The 25,555-nt window shown below is 48.3% G+C and overlaps 1 protein-coding gene, 1 long non-coding RNA gene and 1 pseudogene across 3 annotated transcripts in view; 2 read left to right on the top strand and 1 right to left on the bottom strand.

Moving 5' to 3' along the window:
* The window catches only part of LOC119445348 (protein RCC2 homolog), a 39,708-nt gene extending 37,740 nt beyond the window's left edge, over window positions 1–1,968 (top strand). Inside the window, exon 7 of the mRNA XM_037709658.2 lies at window positions 1,329–1,968. Coding sequence (XP_037565586.1) covers window positions 1,329–1,502 — 174 coding nt within the window. The 3' untranslated portion in view covers window positions 1,503–1,968. The remainder of the gene's footprint in view (window positions 1–1,328) is intronic.
* A 6,019-nt stretch (window positions 1,969–7,987) lies between these two features.
* On the bottom strand, window positions 7,988–11,856 carry LOC119445349 (uncharacterized; annotated as a pseudogene).
* A 5,896-nt stretch (window positions 11,857–17,752) lies between these two features.
* LOC119443770 (uncharacterized) lies at window positions 17,753–21,179 on the top strand. 2 transcript variants are annotated; one of them, XR_005190267.2, is made up of 4 exons: window positions 17,762–17,848; window positions 18,944–19,146; window positions 19,536–19,696; window positions 20,949–21,179. It is a non-coding gene; the product is annotated as an uncharacterized LOC119443770 (long non-coding RNA). The 2 variants fall into 2 exon arrangements; XR_007465863.1 differs by having other exon boundaries at window positions 17,753–19,146.
* The last annotated feature ends 4,376 nt before the right edge of the window (window positions 21,180–25,555 follow it).

The following is a 25,555-nucleotide window of genomic DNA, read 5'->3' on the forward strand; positions in this document are numbered from 1 at the left end:
TGTTTCTTGTGGGGCATAATGTTCACTGTTCTGATAGTGCGTCGGCGTGCAAGAACAAAACGTGTTTGAAGCTGTGCGTATGTATTCAGTGATCCGGATATATACAGTATAGACCACTTATAAAGTAACCGCTTATAGTGCAGTCTTTTCAGACTGCACTATATCCTGGAGTACGGAAGTCAGCGGAGACTGCGAACGCTCCCCTCAAACGAGCGCTCCAAAGTGCTCGAGGAAGAAAGAGAGACGAAGGGGAGGAGATAAGGGCACGTGGTGCGAACAAACAGGCAGTGAGGCTGGAACCAGAATGTTGAGTGCGAGTCGTGAAATATCACGGCGCGCATAGCGAGGGCCACGAAACTGCCAACGCTGGCCAACGCTCGCTTCACGATAACGGCAGTAAACGAAACTTGAGGGAGCGGGCGACGCTGTCAGAACACGGCAAAGGGCGCACGCGGAGACCGTGGAATGTGAGGGAGGAGGGCGGCAGGGATGCGGATTTCGCCTCGGCAACTCCGCCGCTTCGGTGACTCCCCTCGCCCTCCCTCATAGCTCCCTCACTTTCGACTGTCAACGTGCACGCCCGCCGCCGCTACAGCCAGCCCGGCGCCAGCTTCCCGAAGTTTCGGTTTCTGTCGTTATCGGGAAGCGGGCGTTTACCGGCGTGGGTAGTTTCGATGGCCGCCCTGGGACAGCGCCACTGCTTCCCTCCGCGCCGTAGCCGCAGCGTGCAAGGTCAACATGTGACTAGAAAGTAGAGGAAGCATAAAGGAGGAAGAAGGTTTCGCTGCCATTTACTACACGTGGTTACGGTAGCGTGGCTAAGACGTCTGCACATACACGCATGTTCCGGTGCAACGCAGAATCGGCGACCTTGCCTTTTGTAGAAGTTGAAAATTCCGCCGCGTTTTTTTTTTTTTTTTTTTTTTTTTCGTTCGCGCGCGACATTGAGGGTTCTCTCCTAAGCTTTTACTCTATGGCGGTGCCGGAGCAATGGCGGTGCCGGAGCAATGCCGGTCTTTGCAACGCCGCGTGATTTGGTTCGAATTAACGAGATTCGACTGTAAATTGAATGCAAACGTTTTAGCTGCATTCCTCGACTGTCGCATACGCATGGCGGCTCGGTGCACATGTATGTGCAGGCCTTGAAAGTTGTTGCTTTGGTTATAGTGCGGTACCGCTTATAGTGCAGATATTCGCGACTCTGGCGACTTACGTTATATGCGGTCTGCACTGTAAAGGTCGTATCTTCCTTTACATTTTGCATTTTCTCATAGCTGAGGTGGGCCTTGATGCAAAAGTGAAATTCACTCGAGTGTCTGCTGGCGCAGGGCTATGGCGAGGGTAGGCAGAAATCCTCGACGACGCCCCAGGAGGTGCGCCTGCTGGAGGGCATCCATGTGCACACTGTGGCCTGTGGCCTGGGCCACTCGGTGTTCATCGCGAGGGACGACAGCGAGGAGGAGCGTGCCCGCATCCGCCGCCTGCCCGAGTTCCAGCCTTGAGGAGTGGCGGCTGCTGCTCACACCCTCCTGCTGCTGCTGTACATACACCACCACTGGCATCACATGTATCCCCGGCACCCGACACGATCAGCGGCCAATCATTCGCTTGCTTTCCGATTCCACCATGCTTCCAGCAAATACTCACATTGGCATTGTAACTGGGGGAGCATCGGGTGGGAAGCAAAGGCGTCATGGCTTGTGCCTAAGGTAGCCAAAGTTGTGAGCAATAAGCTGCCCTGAATTGCCTTCTGGTTGTGTGAGAATCTCCTGCCATTTTTGTTGCTTCTTTTTCCCCATTGCCGTTTTGCAAACTGTACAGAAAGTTTTGTTTTAGTCAATGTGTGTGACTGGCTTATAGCCACGTAACGTGATTGGCCACTCATCATGTTTGTGCAACATGACCTCATTGTATGATCTCAGGACAATAGATTTTATGTTTTGATAATAAAAGACAATTTTCAAAGCACATTGTTCGCTTTCTTTTCTTGTCACAGCCGCAGTGAACCACTGTTTGAGATTACTCTCAAACATAGGCTTGTAGAAAGGGCCTAGCAAAACGCTTGGTTTCGCTGCACCGATGAAGCAGCCACTGAACGCATCCGTCCACCAATAGTTCCCCCAAACAGCAACCATCTACGCACCCGCCTCTTGCCGGTTCCTTCGCCATGAGTGCTGCCTGACCCAACTGCCACAGGCGGTTGAGACGACTTGCTTCTCTCTATTCTTTTGCTTCCCAATCCCCTCCCCCTCAGGTGCACATGAAGTTGGCGACTTCTTTCAGGCTACAACTAGGCAGCGGGGTATCCTACATGATCGGCCAGCAGCGTCGGGCCAGAGTGAAGCAGAAGTATCTGGCCAGCCAATACTTTCACGCTCGGCATTGTGCAGCCCTTTTCATCCAGGCCAGCACCGACGAGGTTGGCAACATAAGTCGGCCTTTTTACGACCCAAGCTCTTCATGCTGACGTGATCGGCTCCTAGCGATCTGCCAAGCACTGCCCGATGGTCGGCACTCGGCCAATTTTGCTTGGGTAAGCACGACTTTAGCAGAAAGTGTTCTTGCAGCCTGATCATGACTTCTCATTGTACACATTGCACAAATATGCCACGGTCCGAGAGGGAGAAAAAAAAGCTATTCAGCACAACCCACAGTTCCGTCTTGAGGCAACCAAAAGCTAGGCTAAAAAGTGTAAGATCTGATGTTGCAGCTCCCCTGCACCTTGTTTTCATCGTAACCTTAAAGGCCTGGGCACCATGTTGAAAGATCTAAACAAAAAAATTCATCAGCCCTTCTACTCTGGAAGATGCTTAACCAGCAAAGCTGAAATGTGTGGCCCCTGTGTTTATCACTGGGTTAATCCCGAGGGTTCATTAAAGTATTTCTCAATTATTGATTAAGTCTTTGTGTTTCTTGATGAGGTTACACACACGTTTGGCTGCGACGGAGAGAACGTCACTGACTGTCTGCCGTTGTCGCGTTCGATGTCCCGAGTTTGCTCGGCGGTGTGGTAGCAGCATTTGCCCGACATTGCCACTTGCGATTCTTCGAAATTAAAATGCTTCAAAATTAAATCTCTGTTACGTAAGACAATGAATGGCTCATACCCCCTAAACGCGGCCTCCCCATTGCGATGACAGAAGTGAAATTCTATGCTGGAATGGTGAGCATAGAAGCAGCCAGCTGTGGAAGAAAACGACGAACGCAGGAGCAGTGGCACGAGCGCAACCCAATGGGCGCCAACGAGCCAGCTGCGGAAGACGACACTCGATCCAATGCTGATGATGATAGTTTTCTGTACACGGGCGATTTCGCCTAGACGTAAAGCTTCGCTTAAAAAAAAAATCTTAACAGCAGATACGCAGCATGTACGTAGCAAGTGCAACTCGCCTTCGCATTTGAAGAAAACCGAAAAAAGAATCGGAGCACCAACACGGAAATGTTAATGCGCCAGGTACGAAAGAAGGTACTCTATTTCATCCACACCTCTTTATTTCGGTATGTGGCGAATGCGAATTGCCAATGATTCAGCGACAATGCAAATCAATAATGCTCGCATAACAGGGCAAAATACACATGGGCAAGGCCTTGGCCAAAAATGTGACGAATACATATTGCTTATTACTGCTCGCAAGTCTGCTTACTTCGGCCGAAGTATACCTGTAGCCTAAATGTGCTGACGTTGCATTGTGAACTTCTCACAGTTGCCCAATGTGCGGAAAATATGCCTTGCAGAAAATGACTGAAGCGTAACAAGCCTTCAGAGAAAAATGTGACCAGACATACAGGCAGAGCAGCCGAGCGCGCATCGATTAAAAACTACCGGGCACCAAACGTGTTGGCAAATCTCGATTCTCTGTGATCTTGACGCAAGAGGTCACTTGCTGGGCCACCACTGAGCAAATGGACTGGCTTCAAGTTCATGGAGCGTTCGCTTGCCAAGGCTGGCTGCGTGACGTAATTGTTGTATCAGTGCAACGATTATCAAGTGTTGTTACTGTGTACTGCATATCTGATGTCCACGGTCACTGTTCACATGTGCTAGTGTATCGCTAGCCAATGGCATGCCTCGATTGCACCCAGGCTACCTTTATAAGGAAAAGTCACAATTGTTTGTCTGTTATGTTCAAGTTGCTGTCTAAATAAATACTTGACCTTATGGCGTCTTTGTCCAACATGGTGACGAGGGTGGGATCATTCGTGCGGAGGCAATGACCGAGACCAGAAACAATGCCGCCGCCACGGCAAGCGAGGACATCAGTGATGACCACCACCTTGGGATCTTTGGCCGAGTTCTGCCTAGACTCTGGCAATATTGACGTCTACCTGGAAAGGTTCGACCTGTATGCAACCGTCAACGGAATAGATGCAAGTAGGAAGTTGCAAGTCTTCTTAACAATCCTCGGTGAAAAGGCGCACATGACTCTGCGTAGCCTGCTGCTGCCAAAAAAAAAACAACGGAGGTCAAGTACGAAGAAGCTACAGAAGCTCTCCGAAAGCATTATGCTCCAAAACGGTCAGTGGTTACCGAACGGTATCACTTTTACCAGCGAAAACAAGAACCGCACAAAAGTCTGACACAGTTTTCTGTGTCTGACTGTATTTCACAACCATCGATTGCCCTTTCCCGCAAAGAGCTAGCTTATCTGCATAATGGTGTGTAAAGTATTTTTTGTAAACGGCGCATGTATGATGATGTATGCGAAACAGTTGTATATATGTGTGGGTCCTTTACTCGAAATAAATATTGTTGCAAGCTAGCGCCTGTGTGCGTTACCTCTTCATTCGTCCTTGTCTTTTCAAATGCTATAAGCCTCACGATGTCATACCAACAAGCCCAAATCACTGCATTACTGATACAGTTCATCATCGACCTGAAAAGACTGGCTGCGATGTGCTCGTTTTGAACATTTTTGGAAGAAGCGCTCCGGGATCGACTGATTGCTGGAATCCGTACGGATTCAATTTGATGCCATCTTCTTGCCCTGTCGGACAACGAAGTCACCTAGGAGCGAGTCTGCCAAATCGCCACCGCTTTGGAGACGGCTCAGAAAGACACCCGCGAAATGCTACCGGAAGGGTCAACCGCCAGTTCTGCCGACGTCTACTGGCATCGTGAACCCACTGTGGTATTTTCGAAGGTGGGAGTCGGACTCCAGCCGTCCCGATGTAGAAAAACCGTTTATTCAGTACATACAACCATATATATAACAAAGAACAGAAGCGCCCCCTGGGGAATAAAGAATTCAAATTAATAACAAGACTGAATACAACATACTACCCCCCTTATTTTTAGTGATTAGTTGTTAGTAAGTATTAGCAAGGGAAACCTTAAGGCATGCACACTGTACTTATTTACACATATTTACAGACTATGTACACGACAACCGCCAACTAGTTGGTCTGATAGTCTTGGAGCGAGGCCGGTGGCCGGCGCTCTCGGGTCGGCCGCTTTGGACGTCGCACTGTCGCCGATGGCGACTGGCTCGTTGACTGCTGCTGCAGTATGCCAGGAGACCGCGCCTGCCCCTTGGGGAAAGGCGGCTGTAGCACAGCAGGCTGCAGCGTGGCAGGCTGCAGTACGCCAGGAGACCCCGGCTGCGGCGTGGCAGGCTGCAGCATGGCACTGGTTCACAGGTGCCCCTTCCCGGAACCCTGGAAAGGTTGGAGGCATTCCATGTACGGCCGTCTTTAAGTCGGAAAGAGGCTGGTCCCCTCCTCTCGATCACTTTAGTTGGTGAAGAAAAGGAGCAGTCTCCCTTGAAACGAACGGACGGTTTTTTGATACGGACAAAGTCGCCTACGGCTATCTTCGTCTTCTTGGCAGCCCCCCCTTTGACCGTGTAGTGCTTGCTGCTCTGCTGTTGACGCCAGACCCTTCGTCGTAGTCGTGCCAACTCCTTGGCTGGGTCTTTCGCAAATGCTGGTGCTGAGAAACCCACGACATCCAGCCTCGTTCGGGGCATTGAGGGGCGGATCCAGGTTTTTTCTGAGGGGGGGGTCAGCTTCTGTCAATGATGATGATGATGATAGTAGCCTTTCTTATTTACCGAAATTCACCGTTTCTGCTTACGATAAACAAGCGTTTTATACGGCTAGCGCAACGCCTTAGCACACCGTGGTGGCTCAGTCAGCTCGGGCGTTGAGCACGAGATCGCGGGATCAAATACCGGCCGCGGCGGCCGCATTTCAATGGAGGCGAAATGCAAAAACGCCGTGTTCTTGCGTTGTAGTGCAGGTTAAAGAACCCCAGGTGGTCAAAATTAATCCGGAGCCTTCCACTACGGCGTGCCTCATAATCAGAACTAGTTTTGGCACATAAAACCCCAGAAAGAGGAAGAAGACCTGTAGCGAAGCCAGGTATCGGTTTCTCCGAGCTTATAGGAAAAGGACGTTACCCAATACAGCCATGTGCTTGGCGGCTGCGCCTGATAATACAGGGTGTTCAAAACTAAGCTTTATGGTTTTCTTAAAGTTAGGCACTGGGAGGCACGCGAAAACCACCTCTGCAAATAAGTTATATGGTTAGGGGGGCACAAAGTGAGATGATAATTATCGCTGTGAGCAGCCCATTAACTAAAATTGGACAATTTTTTTGTTGACTGCAGTAAGTGGGTATGTTTGCATTGAAAAAGAGACAGTCGAGTTTCTACACACTATCAGTCGGAAGAATTATTCTAGCGTGTCCGTGCTCCGAGATATCAGACTCCAAATTTCAATTGTCGTACTGCGCAGAATAATGGAGAATAAAGACGCGACAATTCTCATGAATTCCCGTGAATGATCATGAAGCTCAGTGACCACTTCTGTGGAGGGATGGCGGTGCCATCTTCTCTCTTGAGTCGTGGTGGTGTGTTGTCTAGAGGAACGTTCTTGAATACGGGCGTAACGCTCCGCTCCAACGCAGCAACCACTACGCTGGTTGTTTACGATATGCAAATCACCGCGTATGAAGACTCACGACGCCACCTACAAGAATAACGATGTGGCGTAGTAGGCGAGAGCGCGAGCCAGCGTCTTCATGTTTTGTTTCCCACGCGACGTCATCCTTTTACACAAGGCGCGCATCTGCTCCCATTTCTCTAACCACGCGACGCCATCCTAGGCCCGCGCGCTGGCGTTGGCCGCTGACGTCACGCTCCCCGACTTCGCAGCCGCGGCTCGAGGCTTCGCCCCGCTCCGCGAAAACGCCCACTCAGATAAACGGATCCGGCGGGCTTGAGCCTCCTATGCTTAATGTACGACAATAAAACTGCGAAGTTACAATGAAAAACTTGTAGCGTACGAACGGCACTGTGCTCGTACTGGATATTGTAAACTTGTAACTGTGATCACAATGAGTACTACAGTTAAAAAAAGTTGCCTATGCGTAGTTCTTAGTTTAGCTGTTGGTTGTTATTATTTATATATGAACACTTCATTCAGCAAGAGATCTCTTTCATTAAGCAGGTTGGTCGCGGAACCGATGACAGCCAATGAGGCAACCGTTGACACCCCAAAGGGAAACTAAGTTAATCAGGCGCGAAGGCGCTCGAGCGGACCTCGGCATGTTTGGCAAAAGGGACGTCCCCTCGTTCATTCGACGCCACCGACGGGACGAGTAAGGCACGGCAGGCGCCAGGAGGTCCAAGGTGTTCATGAGAAAAAATAACTACGGCAACTTCGCGACACCACACTCCTACGGAATACAACTGTACTTGTGAGCGAGCTAGCTTTACTTCTACAAGGCTGATACCACTGGTACTCGCGAAAAATACTTTTGAAGAATGCTGGTGGCCATATTTTTTTTTTTCGACAGGGTCATCCCCCTGTCAGCGAGGGGGCGATGCAGAAATCTGAGGGGGGGGGTCAGGACATCCGGACATGCCCCCTGGATCCGCGCCTGGGGGCATTCTACCATGCAGCAGAACTGCTGGCGCGACCCCGGTGGTGGCATGCTGAGTACACCGAGGTAGGTGCTGGCAGCCGAGAAAGTGCTTACCGGAGTGGTCGTCTTTCGAGGAGTGCGACTTGAATGAAGTTTTTCAATGTGCGATTGAACCGTTCTATTTGCCCATTTGCTTGGGGGTAGTATATCGAAGAATGCGAAAGACGGATGCCTCTGTTTTGCAGGAAGGTGATGAATTCACGCTATGTGAACTGAGGACCATTGTCACAAACAATCTCTTCTGGGTAGCCTTCACGGGCAAAAACACTTGTTAAAAAGTATTTCGCGGTGCTTGTGGACACTTCACTGCAAAAATGTACCTCTGGCCATTAAGAATGGTAGTCAACAAGCGTTGCAGCAAATCTGCTGTTGTGAGCAGATTTGCAAAGGATCCAAAGGACCAACAATGTCTAGGCCAAGCTTCTGCCACGGTCGCTCGGGCCATTCAACAGGTTGCAACGGTGCTGGTCATGTGCTGGCGGACTTATCTGCCTCCAGGCAGAAGTGGCAGTTTTTCCTGCCGTTTCCACTTGCTGATCTATTCGTGGCCACCAGAACCGCTCACGCAGTCGCGCCTTAGTGCGCGTGATACCCGGATGTGTCTCGTGCTCGGTGCCAATGATCAGAGCCGCGAGGTAGGATGGAACGAGGCACTCTGCACGCAGTAGCAGGTTGTCAACAACAGAAAGTTCTTCTCGAATAGGGTAGAATGGTTTCACCTCTTCTGGTATGGACTTCTTTGGCGGTCAGGAACTCAGCACGAATGACTTGATGGTTTCCAGGCAACCATCGTCGAGAACGGCCTGCCTGAACTTCTCCTTTGTCACACAGGCTGGCTCAATGAACGAGACTATTTCTTACTCCTTAGCAATCTCTGCCTCCGAGGTAGGTGCTGGCAGCCGAGGAAGTGCATCTGCTACAGTGTTTGTGGACCCCTTGCGGTATTCAACAGTGAAATTGTAGCAAAGCAGTCGTGCACTCCAGCGTGCAATTCGGAGTGGGCGTCTTCCACGTCCTTGTGACGACAGCAAGGACACCAGTGCCTGGTGGTCTGTTCGAATTGTGAAATGGCGACCCCAAAGGTACGTGTGCCACCACTCACATGCCCAACTACTACATGCAAGTGCTTCTCGTTCACCGACTGAATATTTTCTCTCCACAGGCAACAGTGTACAAGATGCGAAAGCGACTGTGCGGAGCTCTTGGCCACTTTGTTGCTCCAGGACTGCTCCTAGCCCACAGTCGGACGCGTTGGTTGACACAATGAGTGGAAGTGATGAACATCTGGAGGACTGTACACGACAAAAGCATTTTCTTGACCCTCCTAAAACTGCTGCCTGCTTCGGCTGACCAGATGAACGGCTCATTTTTGCAAAGTAAGACTCTCATATGCTCGACCACTTATGCCAAGTGTGAAACAAACTTCGAATAGTATTCTACGAGACCCATGAAAGAACAGAGGGCGGCAACATCACTTGGCACTGGTGTGTTAACTATGGAGTCTACCTTCTCTGGAAGTGGCGAGATACCACGTGTGGTGACCTTGTGCCCTAGAAACGCAAGTTCTGGAATGTCGGAGAGACGTGTTATTTAGTTGCAGACCTGCAGTCTTGATTTTTTGCAGCACTGTCTCTAAGTTTGAAAGGTGTTTTGCGGTCTTTCCAAAAATGATCACATCATCAATGTAGAACAACATGCCAGGGCAGCGGTCATGGATTGTCGCCATCATCTTCTGAAATGCCGTTGGGGCAGAAATCAACCAAAAGCGAACTCTTTTAAAACGGAAAAGCTTATCATGAGTGATGAAAGCTGTCAGATCCCTGCTGTCAGGGTACAAGAGAACCTAATGGTAAGCGGAAGTCAAGTTTTGACAAATGTGCAGCGCCTACCAAAACGTGAAGAAGCTCCTCTGTGTGGGGCAGCAGGAAACTGTCAGGAACAATAGCTTTGTTCGGCTCTTGAAGGTCTACACATATCCTGATGCTACCATCTTTTTTGGCAACAACAACAATGGGGGACACCCATTCAGAAACATCAAGTCTCTCGATGATGTCAAGGCTTAGCAACCTCTGAAGCTCATTTGATGCTGGTGACCGCAGAGGATATGGCAGATGGCGAAGCTTGGAAGTTACAGGCTGCACACCTTGCTGCGTTTTGATGCGATGCGTGAACCCCTTAGCAAGACCCAACTCGGGACTGAAAAGTGAACTGGACTTGTGCTAAGGCTGGCGGAAGATCTTTGTTACGGGGCTGCGCGCCTGACAGTGTCGAAATGGAACAGGACAGCGGGTCAATGACAGTCGGCAGCGGAGAAAAGGACGTGTATAAGCACTTGAAAGCAGAACCCGCAGTGCAAAGATTCAAGGCTTTAATGCTGTCAAGACCGATCAGACAAGTTCCTCAGTGAACAACATAAAAACGTAGTGACGCTGTGCGGCCGAACGTCTGCCTGGAAACAACCTAGCACGGTAATCGGCCGTTGAGAGTAGTCAAACAGAGTGACATGCGGAGAGGCAGGAGTGGAACGCTCTGAAAATATCGACTGAATTCTTGCTCCGACAGGATTGAAACAGACGACCCTGAATCAACAAGGAATGTCAAGGTGACGTTCGCGACTTGCACTTGACTAGGATTTCCGCTACTGCACAGTCAAGACTTGCTCAGCACTGCTAGATGACGAAACATCTTTATGAAATTCAACTTCACGGACCCGGCCTTGCATTTGAGTTCATTTGCGCTTGCATACCCTTTGAAAGTGGCCCTTGCGACCGCAAAACGATCAAGTCTTGCCATGCGCTTGGCACCGCGACGCTGATGCGAAGTGGTCCCGCGAGCTGCATCGGAAACAATGTGAACCAGAGTGGCTACTCTGTTCTTGGTTCCGCTCAGGGGGGCGGTTCCACTGCAGCCCACGTGAGCCACCCGCGCTCCTCGTTAAATTATGCTGAAAAGGGGCTGCCGGCTGTGAATTTCTTTTTTGCGAAGAATGCGAGGATGGTTTATGACGCTGCCGCAATGAAATTGCCTCGACTGAAGCAGAAAGCTCCTTTATCTCTTCAGCCACCTGCTCAAACTGAAGTGCAATTCGAAGTGAATTCTCGAACGAAAGTGTGGAACCCTCGAGCAGTAACCGCTCACATACGCAATTGGAAGCTACGCCGACAACGAATTGATCCCGAAGAGCATCATCTTGCGAGGTAAACGAACAATGTGACGCTATCTCCCGTAGAGCGGCAACAAAGTCATGAACGGACTCACTTGTGCTGTGGCTGCGGCGGTGAAAGCGATGACGCTCGACAATAACGTTGGACAATGTCGTAAACTGGTGCCATAATGTGGCGAGTGCAGTGTCGTATTCGTCAGGAGGGGTCACGGCAGACTTGTCATTGGCGAGTGTTGCGGCACTTGGCACTGCCGGTGCTGCGGCGCTGGTCCCTGCAAGTAACGTCTGATAAATACGCTGGCCCTCTGCTCTTAAACAATGCAAAAGAATAATGCAGCGGCTCCGGATGCCAGCAAGTACACGTTGAACATCTGCTCCCATGGCAATGATGGACAGCTGGGTGTCGGACATAAAAACATTGGCAGAGCAAGCCCGGTGAAGCTCATGGTGGGCAGATCCGGAAGGTGCCGCGGGACTGGGGGTACGTTCAAAACATCCTCGTCGCTAGTGTGGTATTTTCGAAGGTGGGGGTCAGACTCTAGCCGTCCCGATGTACTAAAACCGTTCATTCAAAACATACAACCATATATATAACGAAGAACAAAAGCGCCCCCTGGGGAATAAAGAATTCAAATTAATAACGAAACTGAATACAACACCCACCAAGCAAGGCAGGCGACATGCGACGAAGACCGCTGGCAACGAGCAGCGTGGCCCCCAGGATGGTCCAAGGAAGCAACGTGGGAAAGGCACTGTTCGCGTCTGTCATAGATGTAGCGCACTGCACGCGCCAATGAGTTGTACTTTTTTCAAATGTGCTTCAAATGCTAGAAGCCAGGTCATGTAGCGAAAATGTGAAAAACAAAGGTTGTGCACAAAGTTGAGGAGAACTTGCCGGCAACCGACTTGCTTACAGTTTGTACGACAAACAGCATTCATAGTTCTCCGCCTATTGTGCTTTAAGTAAAAGTAATTGGCAAGGATATTCCGATGGAATTAGACATGGGAGCCGCTATTACTATAAAGTCTGAAAGAGACTTCGATGAAAATTTTCCAAATTACCCACGTTCCGAAGACGATGTGCATCTAGGGCTATACAATGGCACTGCACTCAAAGTGAAAGGTGCAGCGAACGTCATTGTTTCTTATCAGAACTGAAGCTACGATCTGCCTATTATAATGGCAAAGCAAGAAAATGAAGCTCGTATAATGGCGCTTTTAGGTCGCGATTGGATAACGACGCTAAAACTTGACCTGCACAATGCGGTACAGCAGTTGCAGCGTGACGTGGATAACGTGCAGGATGGCAGGAAGATGGTAGCAACGGAAGCCGAGAAGACGTTAAAACAGCTGTATGGTGATGTGTTTGAGCCAGGCTATGGTGCTATCTAAGGATTCAGTGGTAGCATCCAAATGAAAAGTGATGCTCAGCCAACCTCTTGTAAGACGAGACCATGGGCTTTGCACGAACAAGTGGAGAATGAATTGCGTGAGCTTGAGAAAGCTGGTGTGGTGTACAGAATCGGGCATAGTACTTGGGCTACACCGCTAGTGAACGTGCCTAAGAAAACAGGAAAAGAGATTAGGATATGTGGGGATTACAGAGTCACAGTCAATCGGGGTATTGAACTCTACCACTATCCGCTGCCTCTACCAGAGGATATATTCGTGTCAATGGTGGGAGGAACCGTGTTCACTTTGCTGGATTTGTCAAAAGCGTACCTGCTAATTGAGCTGGATGAGCAGGCCCAGGAACTGCTCACGGTGAATACGGACCTGGAACTTTTCAGGTTCAGACGATTGCCGTACGGAGTGGCAAGCGCGCCCGCAATGTTTCAGGCTGTAATGGACCAGGTTTTACGAAGCATCCCTGGCACTGCCTGTTACCTGGACGACGTGTTGATTGCAGGTAAAAACCTGACGGAGTGCTATCACCGTTCCGAGCAAGTGCTACAAGCACTTAGTAAGCATGGAATTCGTGTAAATGCAGGAAAATGCAAATTTTTCCAAGAAAATGTTTACTACTTGGGACACGAGCGGGACAAGCGCGGCGTGCACCCAATTAACAGTGGAAAAGGTAAAGGCGATTCGAGAAGCGCCAAAACCAGGTAATGTTACCCAGCTAAAGGCATTTTTGGGCCTAGTAAACTACGCAAGTTTCTGCCAGATCTAGCAAATGTGCTAAAACCTTTCCACCAACTGTTGCGCAAGGGTAGCACATGGAAATGGTCGAGCCAGTGTGATGCATGTTTCAGTTGTAAGAATTTGATCCGTGAACTTGGAACTGTACGATGTGAGAAAGGAAATATAGCTGACATTTGACGCTTCTGCTTATGGTCTAGGCGCAGTGCTGTGGCACGTGGTTGAGGCGTAGAGCGACCGATAGTGTTCACATCACGAACAATGACTCCTACCGAGCATAACTATGTACAGGTAGAAAAAGAAGCTCTTGCAGTTGTTTTTGGAGTAACTAAATTTCATAAATATCTATATGGGCACGGTTTCAATGTAATCACTGATCATCAGTCACTCACTGTCATTTTTGAGGCAAAGCACCACACAAATGCTGTAGCTGCAGCTCAGGTGCATTGTTGGGGAATTCTTTTTTGCAAACTACAGCTTTCGCATTTTGCACAGACCAGGAACAAAGATAGCCAATGCAGACGGCTTGTCACGCCTTCCACTGCCAGAAGCCAGTGACGAGACAGAAGAAATCTTTTATTTTTCGCCTGTCAATAAACTACCCTTAACTGCCGAAGATATCGAGCGTGAAACTGTGAAAGATGCAATTCTCAGTGCTGTTCGTGAAATGGTATGGCACGGATGGCCGCATATTGTTGAGTTCCTTATCAGCCTTTCTTCGTGAGACGATTTGAACTTTCAGTGGATTGCGGTTGTGTGGTGTGGAACAACAGAGTTGTGATACCACAGGCCCTTCAAAGTGAAGTTATGTGTTTGTTGCATGAGCACCACAATGGCATCGCAAAGATGAAGGCACTTGCAAGGTCAATGGTTTGGTGGCCACAGATAGGCAACTGCCTGGAACAAACTGTGAAGCAGTGTTTAATTTGTGAAGGCACAAAATCTGTGGGTCCACTGGCACCGCTTTCATCTTGGAAGTGGTGCACAAGCAGTTGGGAGAGGGCAACGTTACTAGAACTTCTGTTAACGTTGGGAGGGGGTACATCTAGACTTTGCTCAAAAAGAAAACGAGATGTTGCTTTTAGCAGTAGATTCCTATTCCAAGTGGTTGGAAATAAGAATTGTGACGCCAGCGACCACGCAAAGCACGATCAAAACAGTACGCTCATTCACAAGTCATGGCTTACCGACTGAAGTAGTCACAGATAACGGGCCACAGTTTCGTGCAAAAGAGTTTGCAGTTTCTTTTGGCAGATGGGGTTAAGCACACGCTTACTCCGCCATATCGTCCTCAGTCGAACGGTTCAACATAACACGCTGTCCGAACAGTAAAGCCGTCGCTGTTAAAGCACTTGCTAGAAGATCAGAGGAATAAAAGTTCCAGGTCACTACAGCACAGAATCAATAATTTCCTGTTCGCTTATAGAACAATGCCGCATACATTCGCCGGCCAAACACCAGCTGAGCTCTTCTTGAGGAAGCTGAGCACAAGGTTGTCATTATTGAAACCAAATCTACATGATGCAGTAAGTGCCAAATTGAAGAGGATTGTGGAGGCATTCACCTAGAGTATTTTCTGTTGGGGATAGTGTGTTTGTGCATTCAGTATGGGGGGAACAAGTAAAGTGGCGACCAGGCAAGGTCGTGAATGTGAAATCGGCAATCACCTTGTGGTGCATGGTGGATGGACAAACGCGGTTTGTGCATGCGGACCATTTGCGACATTCTTGCTTGAAGCCTGCTGTTGTGAAAGAAAATTATGTACCATTACCACTTGCAAGTGACCTGCTAGAAAGTGAGCGTTTCCCTGCAACCGCCTCAACCCGGCCAGTGTTGGATTGTAGTGATGGTTGTGCACTCTCACGTGAAGACCAAAGTTCATCATCGGAACAGAGTGATTCTGGTTCACCTGTGCTACCGAGGCCCAGTGCACGTGATAAGTAGAAGCAAAATCGTTTGACGTATGACAGATACTGATCTTGTCAGATGGGAGGTGTTGTATCGGTGCAATGATTATCAAGTGTTGTTACATTCAGTCCCGTAGCCAAGGGGGGGGGGGGGGAGGCCTAGGGGCCCAAGCGCCCCCCCCCCCCAAAATGTTGATCTTTCCGTGCTTTATCGAAAACAATTACTGCAAAATAGGTGCTTTCCCCAAATAGTCAAGGGCTTCAGCCCCCCGAAAAAAGATTTGGCTGTGGCTTAACTCAGTTATGCCTGGGTGTGCGTAGCGAGAGGTACAATGAATGTTATTGTTTAGCTTGGTTCTCTCTACGGTTACATCTTTATCGTTTAGCTTCGCACGTCGTGAGTGTTTAGGTTTGGTTGTTACCTTTCGTTAAGTTATGGTTACATTAAAGACTAGACATTTGTAAAGTGTAAGCATTTATTTTGAAAGTCTTCATCTTGTTGTTTCTCAATTGCCACAAAGACGGCCCGATGGTCAGTGAGGTGGGAGGATAAGGGGTTGTGTCTAGTGACTTGAACACGTTTCGGGTGCTATCCTCATCTGAATCTACTCGCCTGGCCGCTTCGTACTTACGACGCTTCTCGAGGCGTGCGGCTCGTTCTTCCTCCATCTCCTCGGCTCGCTGCCTCCTCTTGGTTTCATTCCGACGACGAAGCCTGGCTTCTTTCAGTCTCTCTGACTCACTTTCCATATCTGCCGACGAATCACACCGAGCCGCCCCTTCTATATATATACGATGCAACGCCGGCTCCTCCTCTGTTGTTGCAACACGGTTTCACGGGCTCCTCTGAGCGGTTGCTAGGCAACGGCTCAGCTCGCGGTGCGGCCACAGCGACACGGCGAGAATACGGCCAATGTAGCTCTCGCTACAAAATTTATGGCTACGGGCATGGTTGTTACTCTGTTACTGTGCACCGCATATCTGATGTCCGCGGTCACTGTTCACATGTGCCAGTGTATCACTAGCCAATGGCATGCCTTGATTGCACCCAGGTTCCCTTTGCGAAGCCACTGAATCGTTTGTCTATTATGTTCATGTTGCTGTCCAAATAAATTCTTGACCTTACGGCGTCTTTGTCCAACAGTAATGCTCTCTCTTGTGGGGATGCGCGACTCTCACGCGTCCCCTGATGTTGTTTTCCCCGCATGTATCCTGTAGTCCGGCTTCTCCGCGTGGCTAAGCCCGGCGGTGGTCGTGGTGGTTGCGGCGCATTGCGGGAGATGGCGCGAGTGTCACGATGCTAACGCCGCCGAACGGCGGGGTGACTTGGGGAGAAAAAGGTCGAGGGCGCTTCTGGGGCTTGGGATCGGCGGCCAACACGCACGAACGCTTCGCGCGAGGCTAAGAGCAGGACACGGATCGTTCGAGCGTGCCCCGTTCGCGTGACAATACACGTGAACGACTAGGCGATGGTGTCATAGCATGGGGCGAACGTATTCGCTCGCTATCGGGTCGCGATGAGTCAAACTTCCTTGATTTGTCGCGCGCCCGTGTGAATGTTCTATTGGTTGTAATTCGACTAGTGTGCATTAGTGTATGAAAGGTGCAATAAATGCCCTTTTGATTGTTTGCACTACTGTGTTGTCGTTCCTTTGTCCCAAGAGCACATGTGAGACCCCACATCTGGCGCCCAACGTGGGGCCTCTTGGGGCATCGGACGATAATATTAACTGTTTTGCTCGGTTCGAGATGTTTCAACCGAAGCGTAGTCCTAGCGTGGATTTTGATCGCTAGTGTCGGCGGCGTGCTTTCTTGAGCGAGGCGGCGGTTGCTGTAGCGTGTTTGAACATTTCAGCATGCTAAGCCTTTTCGCGAGTGTTTTGTTGAAGTACGCTCGTCGGTACGAGAGCCACGTGGTCTGCATCCTGGGAGAGCGAGGCCTAGCGCCCGCGGAACATTGGCAAGCCTGAAGCGAGTAAGTACGGAAGCCTCGTGGGTGGTCCGAATTTCTTATGTAAATAGCTTCTTCTATCTCTTTGACTTCGGAAGTCGCGGCTCAGGGACCCGGGTGGCCGCGGGCCACGGGTGCCGCTACGGGCTGACTGGTATTGCAGCCTGGCACCGGGCGCTCCTACACCGTCTGGGACGGCGGGCGCCGTCAACTCGGATGCTGTGTGCACCGAGCGGGGTAGGACTACCTCACAGAGCTAACGTCTCCTCGCGGCTGCCTGTTGTGCACATTTTCGGTGATGTTCTTTTTTTATTAGATGCCGGTTGTCAGGGTAGCGACGCATTAATTAGGCCTAAGGCTTTACAAAGCCACCTGTCACACGTTGAGCGACACAACCTGGTGAACCGTAGTGTTGAGGTGTCGCACATTGTTTCCCTCATTAGTTTGCCTCACACGAATTGAAATTACTCGTTCGACTCAAGAAAGCGAGTTTTGTTCACGTGAACTATATCACGTGAACTTATAAGTTCACGTGAACAAAACAAATGGTGCGGCGCAACAGTTGGTGCGCTACTATGGCTTGGCCGCTTCCAACGCTAGCTCCCGCGCCTGCCATGCTGCCGTGCATTGTCTCCGTTCGCGCTTGCCGTGTCACGCACGGCCGCGCGCCCGCACTTTGCAAAGGATTCAACGGGTCGGTTTCGTGTGCACATCGTATTCTCTGTGTGTTCCTGCGTTGATGGCTCAGCTTCGTTTTGGTAAGTGGTTAAAGTTTTTCTCTCTTTTGAAAGCTCTGTCACACGATTGTAGCACCATGACCCTCTTGGTTGATTGTTTCTCATGCAACGGCTGTTGTTTCGAATTTCCTCGCGGCACGTCCGATGTCACGGACACTATATATAAGCTCCTCAGGTTGGGATTACATTTTGGTTGGTGTGGGATCATTCACGGCAGTTAGCATCGACTGACCGTGCTAAAATTGTTACATCGGGAACCACTTCTCGCGGAGTCGCCGCCTAGTTTCCTCGTGGTCGAAAGTTGCGAATTTTTTAAGCTGGTGCTGTAATTATATAAACGCGAGCTATGCCGCTTATTGACTTATATTACTTCGTTGATGGTCTTAGAACTGCATCACTATGCGAATAATATATCTGCGTCCCCGACTGATTGCGTCGAGATGTAAGCACGTGCGTTTTATATACGTCCGCTGCATTCAGTTTGTGAAGAACAAATGCAAAGCAACAACAGCTTGATTTGGGCGAGTTGGTAAATACTGAATAACGTAGGTACAGCGCAACAACTTTTGTAAGGAAACGGAGACAGGAAACAACGCTATACCTGCGTTATGTAGTACGCTGTACCAGCGTTTTCCTGTCTAATTGTTTCCTTCCAAAAATTGTTGCGCTGTACCTACGTTATCCAAAAGCAAAGCGGCGCACAAAAACAAAATGAGACTTTGTGCGAACTCCCTTGTTGCCCATTGTATAAGATACGCTTTGATTCATTTTTGTAGTACCCAAGGCCTTGAACAGCAAAGTATGACAGCCTGCCCAATGCAAGCACTTCTATGGATGAATGCTACCCGTAGTGCAGTGAGGCCATGATTTCAGCAAAGAATACCAACCACGGTGACATAAGAATCTTGAGCCAGGTTGCACCTCAGATAGGGAATGATGGCACTAGTTACCAAAAGCTTGGATGGGACTTGAAGTACTTACAACGAGCAGAGCAGGATCGAACATGTGCAGCTATATAGGAGTATACTCATGCATGTAGAAGTTGCGGCCTGCAACATGTTATTAGCTACCGTCCAAGCTGTCAAAGTGTGCATGGCTCTTGTCTATCTTTTTTAGGTGCTTTCAGACATTCACGTACTAATAACAGACATGGGAAGACTATAAGACGTCAAGATGAAAGGCTCCTAGCAGCTCTCGGTGTTCCCAACAAAACTGGCAGAATGGCAGTGGCTGATTACAAGCTGCCTTTGGTGAACAAAGAAACCGTGACCACATTAGAATCCGAGCAGAGCTCCAATCCTGCATGCTGATGACACCTTGTAAGTAAAAGCTTTATGAATTGACTACATGAGCACATTTTTATAATAACTCGTGCCAGGTGTAACTAATGCCTTTTATATGCATGTTAAATTGATTTCATTGTTTTATTCAAATTGTGTGGCTTCATGTTTTTGAGTTGTATACGCAGTAGTTTCAGTTAATACTTTTTTATACTATGGCTGTTTACATCTTGGCAGTTTTTGTGTGTAAATATTGCTGCAGTAATTTCTCTGGAATGCATAATCATCTAGTGTCATTTGCTGTTCTGCCTTACCTTTTCTGGGGATTTCATACCCGCCTTCATGCAGCCACTGTAATATCCACAGTGTGTATATTTGGTGTTTTCGGCTTTGAATCCCTTTTGTTCTCTTCCAAATTTTTTTTTCAGACACAACGGCTCTCTGTTATGGGGGGCTGGTACTTAAGAAGCTTTACTGCGGGCATCCTACCCACGATTTTCAGACAGTTTGGGTGGAAACTTAAGCTAGACTCTAGGCCAGCGGCGGAAAAAGAGCTTCAGTGACGTGCATGTCTACAGTGTCATGGAAGGTAAGTTTAGAGGGCTGCTGTTTGACTGGGCATAAGTGCAGTGACTCTTACTCGCAAAATACATGCTGTTTTGAATGAAAAAAATTAATAAAAACATGGGAACACATTTGAAAAAAATATCATCCATCCAGTGTAGCTAAGTCGGGTGGACATCTTTTTCTTTTATAAGCCTTCCTCCCCCTTGCAGTTCCATAGAACTTATGTTCCACAAATCTTATTTATGAGTTGCAGATCTGTTCGTATGTAGCAATGGTTCGGATATCAGCCACAACTGCTGATACCGTGTACACGTGCTACTTGCACTGTTTGACTAGATGGTTTGGTATTCCAGAAGCTATTCATAGCAATACCACGTGGGAAAATGTGATGACCGATGCCATTCGCCAAGCAGCAACTGTCTGGTTGAAGAATTGCAGTTTGCGAGCGGATAAAAAGCCAGCACGTTACATTAAGCTTAGTGTTCAGGTAGTTTTTATATAGAAATTTAAGATATACTTACGTTTTTAACTGAGTCAGCATCATGTAGCATGTTTACATCTTATTAAAATCGACTGTTGGTTCTATATCAGAAGTGCATGGTATGGGATTAACATTTTGTCTTGGCATTCTAAACTCTACTTATATCAGTCTGTTCTCAATCACCAGATAACTTCCAACGACCATCTATGCATGATGTTGTGACATCATGCTTTACTGTGGCCATAGGGAAACTTGTATACATTCTGAAGAATTTTACTTTAGACAATAAATTCTGGGAACCCCAAGTAGAGTTGGCGTTCAGGGCCACTTGCTTACATGATGCAGTGTAAAAGAAAGATATAAATATTTACTTCCAGGCAGCAAAAGGACACTGGAGATGCTTTAGGTGAATGTGAAAAGGCATTTTAAATTATAGAATGAATTATGCCTGTCTTCTGGCACTATGCTTATGCCTGCAGATTTTAAGCAGTTTTTTATGTGTTGTATTTGTTTCTTTTATGCCATTGTTCAGTCTTGTGAGGACAGCCACTGAAAGGCCACGCTTAAAACAAGTATAACTATGCATCATGAGTGCATCAGTCCTATAATGTTTAAAAGTGGTGTGCGCATTACATGCCCTTAACAGTAGTCACCGAGAGAAAACAAAGTGTATTCGCAAACTTTTCTAATATGTATAGATTATTTCTTAGTCATGTTTATGCTAAGCATTTGGCTTTTACTGGCCTTACTATAAATGAGTCTGGTCTTTTTTCCCTTTTTTTGACTGGCGCAGATGCTTCAAAGGATACTGGACCTGCCGCCAGCTGACATGCCTTTCTTCCTCCTTAGTTCTGTTAAGATGTGGGTTCAGTTTTTCTAGACATGCAATCCATAATATATGCAGTCTAGTCAATCAGTGCACGGCATTACATGCCATTCATTTCCTATGTATATATTTAGTCACAATCAAAGCAGGACAACACATGTACATAATTTGCAAGAATAAAATTTTGTTTTTTGCTAATTTTGCTGCCACTTAAACATTGTTATGAAATGCTGGCTATAGAAGAGGCATTTTACAAGATGTCTTTTCAATGTGCCTCATTCAACACCCTTGTGTGCTGCATGAATTTTGCTTGTGTTAGCAGTATACCCAAATTAATTGTGTGCTACTGCAGATCACTGGTACTGCTATTGTTTTCTTGGAACCAGTGGTGCGATTCAGGATTTCTAGGAAATGTACATATATTGAGTGCGACTGGCTTTAACTTCAAAATAAAAGCACGCAAAGCTACTAAGCTGAAAAAAGTTCAGTATTATGTGCTAAATGCATACTTTTCCAAAGGCATAAATATTAAAGGCTGCATAGATTCCATAGTTTGGTAATGAAATCTGTCAAGGTATAATAGTGAGAGCCCATCTGTGACATGCAAACATGTATACATACATATGCCAACAATGTCATTTATGCACTGAAATAACATTCTTCCGAAATGAATAGACTTGCAAGAACATTAATACACTTTGCAAGTGTACAGCACTAGAAATTGCATGTCGCACATGGCCTCTCAACATTATACCTTCACAGATTTTATTACAAACTGTGAAATCTATGTGGCTCCTTTTAATATTTATGCCTTTGCAAAAGCATGAATTTAGACCATTATACTGAACTTTTTCAGCTTAGTAGCTTTGGTGTGTTTTAGTTTTGAAGTTAAAGCCAGTCACATTCAATATATCTACATTTCCTAGAAATCCTGAATCGCAAGACTGGTTAGAAGAAAAGCATATCAGGACCAGCGATCTGCATTAGTGCATGGTTAACATATGCATTAGTTAACCTTTTTTTTTGCAAGGTGGATTGCATAATTTCTCCGGCAAGCAAAATAATCCTTTATACAAAAGTTCTACAGATAGTCTAACGAACAGCTTGCCAAGACTTCCCCAAGACGAATACGGAGGGAGCATTAGCTTGGCTTCAGGAGTGCTTGTGGAGTTCTAAGGCTATTACTTGGCTTGTAGAAGCCGGATAGTAGACAACCTCCTGGCTTGAACAAGCCCAAATGTAGACGTCTTCTAGATGGGTTTGTGCTACCTGGGTTAGCCTCTGAATAGACGCCCGAAATTTTGCTAGCCGAATTGAACATCGTACCACGTGGGCGATGCGCATGCAGAATTCTCTCCCTTGCACTACTTTAAATTTAGTGTTTGTCGAGTGCGCTGAGTGTACGCAGCGTGAGCGGATCGAGTCACCCCTGGTTAACTGTCACCTGCACATCATCTGCGCTGCTGCCCCGGACTACAATCGAGCTACCCCAGGCAATGATCGAGATGTCTGTGGCCAGTTCGGCGCAGCGACTTCGGCGGCCGCCTATGTCCGGCTCGCAACCCTCGACGGCTGGGAAAAGAGCCGGCAGTCACCAACGGCTACTGCGGTTCTCGTCAGCAGGGCGCGTCGGCTTGAGCGACGCTTGCTCGTGCCGGCTTCGGCGTCGCCGTTTCCGGAGTCCTGGGCTGAAGTCGTGCCGTCGAATCTGCCTATCTGGTGCTGTGACCAACGGACGGCAGCAGTGAACCCCAGAGACACTGTCGGCGGGCACATAAGGGAGACGGCTGTTCTCGGGTTGGGGTCGGTGAGCGATGCGGACGTCCCGCGCGCGTGCGCCGATGCACGCTTCGCGAGACCGTCTCCCGTGGCTAGGAGCAGGGCACCGGTATACATGGACGAACACGGATCGTTCGAACGCGCCACCGTTCGCGTGACCGTACACGTGAGCGACTGGGCGATGGTTTCATAGCATGGGGGGCGAACATATTCGCTCGCTATCCGGTAGCGGTGAGTCGGACTTCCTTGATTTGTCGCGCGCTCATGTGAATGTTTCATACGTAGCAATTCGGCTAGCATGCATTAGTGTACGAAAGGTGCAATAAATGCCCTTCTGACTGTTTGCACTACTGTGTTGTCGTTCCTTTGACCCAATTAAGAGCACGTGTGAGACCCCACTCCCTGAATCTGATGATGCATGACGGCTTCTGGTGGATGTATAATAAACTTCTTCAAGGGTTCACATGGAAAAATATGAAAAAGGACATCGAACACTACGTCAAGTCGTGCCACTTGTGTCAATTAAGTTAACAAGGCCAAGTACCGGCCGCGACCCGACGAACTATTCTTGTCGCATCATTCCGAGAAACCTTTTTGAAGTTGTGCACTTACACTTTGCTGAACTGAAGAGTCCTTGAGTTCGCAAGACGCAATCTTTTCTGGTTGCAATAGATCGGCGCACAAGAATGGTACGTAGCAGCGCGACCTATAGAGGAGAAGACGCTAACAGTGTTATGGCCCTTCTTGATCGAGCAATGTTTTCACAGCTGAAAGTTGTAATATCTGACAGTGGACCCGCATTCCTAAGCAAGAAGCTCCAGCAGTGGGCAGAGAGCCGTGGTGTTACGTACGCTACGACGCTGTGATCCATATCACCCGCAGCCAAATGGAATGACCGAGAGAGTGATCCGTGACCTTAAGCAGTTCATCAGGCACTCATTGTGATCACATGTTACACGTTGACAATATCCAGTACGAGCACAGTACCGTTCGTACGCTACAAGTTTTTCATTGTAACTTCGCAGTTTTATTGTCGTACATTAAGCATAGGAGGCTCAAAGCCGCCGGATCCTTTTATCTGAGTGGGCGTTCTCGCGGAGCGGGGCGAAGCCTCGAGCAGCGGCAACGGCGGCCAACGCCAGCGCGCGGGCCTAGGATGGCGTCGCGTGGTTAGAGAAACGGGAGCAGATGCGCGCCTTGTGTAAAAGGATGACGTCGCGTGGGAAACAAAACATGAAGACGCTGGCTCACGCGCTCGGCTACTACGCCAAATCGTTCTTCTTGTAGGTGGCGTCGCGAGTCTTCATACGCGGTGATTCGCATATCGTAAACAACCAGCGTAGTGGTTGCCGCGTTGGAGCTCCAATGCAAACGAAGGTGTCTCAGCCGAACACAAAGAATCTCCTTAAGCAAATCAAGGTGTCCCAACAGAGCTCCAATGACGGACCCGTGCTTACGCATTTATAGCGAACCTGCAACAGATCATCCCAAATTTTATTTTAAGAAACAATACAGGCTAGATATACCGGGTGTATAAAATTAAGCTTTATGGTTTTCTTAAATTTAGGCACTGAGATACACGTGAAGACCACCTGCGCAAATAAGTTATGTGGCCAGGGGGACAAAGTGAGATGATAATTATTGCTGTCAGCAGCCGAATTAACTGAAATTGAATAATTAACTTTTTATTGACTGCAGTAAGTGTGCATGTTTGTATTCAAAAGTTAGAGGCAGTCGTGTTTCTACACAGTTTCACTTAAAAGAATTCTCGCATATTTCTGTGCTCCGAGATATCCAACTCCAAATTTTAATTCTCGTTCGCGTGATTACACATGCAAGAGAATGAGGATCGGCGCAAAGCTCCTCCCTGATGTGACGCGGCTGTTGCGTGCGCCGTTTAGTCTGACAACGGGGCGGAGGCATTGGCAAAGATAACTGTCCCCCTTCCCCTCATGGCTGGCGAAAAAAAAAAAAATCGAAGAACCCCTAACCGCTGTCGTAACACGCGACCGCGCAGCCTGTAAAGATGGCGGCAGCTGCCATGCCAAGATAATGGCGCGAGCGGAGAAGCCGGAGGGCAGTGCGCGTGCGTAATGGTGACTGAACGACCGGGCATGGTCCTTGCCTGGGCTACGCAAATAAATTGACAGCTGATTTCCAAGTGTTGTATGTTTTATTGAAATCAAGAGCAGCATCTACACGTGCCATTAACAGCAGAAACCTTTTTAGCTATGCTAACGAATATTTCATACTGCCGCTTTAAGTTTGATGTTGTCATGCACAAATCTTACGACAACACTTCACCCATCAATCAAATATCTAATTCTATCCCCGTAACCTCAGGCGTCCCTCAAGGCATAGCTCAAGGCGTCCTTGGTCCACTTCTATTTCTAATTTACATTAATGACTTACCAACGCATGTACATATATCTTCTAAAATCCGTATGTTTGCAGATGATTGCGTAATTTATTGTAAAATTAATGTATCCGATAACACGTCTCTCCAGAACAGTGGCGCACCGACGGGGGGGTTCGGGGGTTGTAACCCCCCCCCCCCCCCCCTGAAGGCCGAGTTAACCCACCCTTTTGTATAACCCCTTTTCTTTCCTTGCGCCTTTGAGTACTGCAACTATAGGATGTAAGAGGCGTAGTACGCAAAAAGCACATTTTTTGACAATTTCCCGTGAAGAAATTGAAATTAGTGCTGTTTAGATGGTATTGGCAAACTGTCAACTCCCCCCTGGCAGAGAACTTGGGTGCGCTACTACTCGAGAACGACCTGGGAAGTGTGCAAG

The sequence above is a fragment of the Dermacentor silvarum genome, chromosome 3, assembly GCF_013339745.2.
Source record: "Dermacentor silvarum isolate Dsil-2018 chromosome 3, BIME_Dsil_1.4, whole genome shotgun sequence".
Classification (NCBI taxonomy): Eukaryota; Metazoa; Arthropoda; class Arachnida; order Ixodida; family Ixodidae; genus Dermacentor; species Dermacentor silvarum.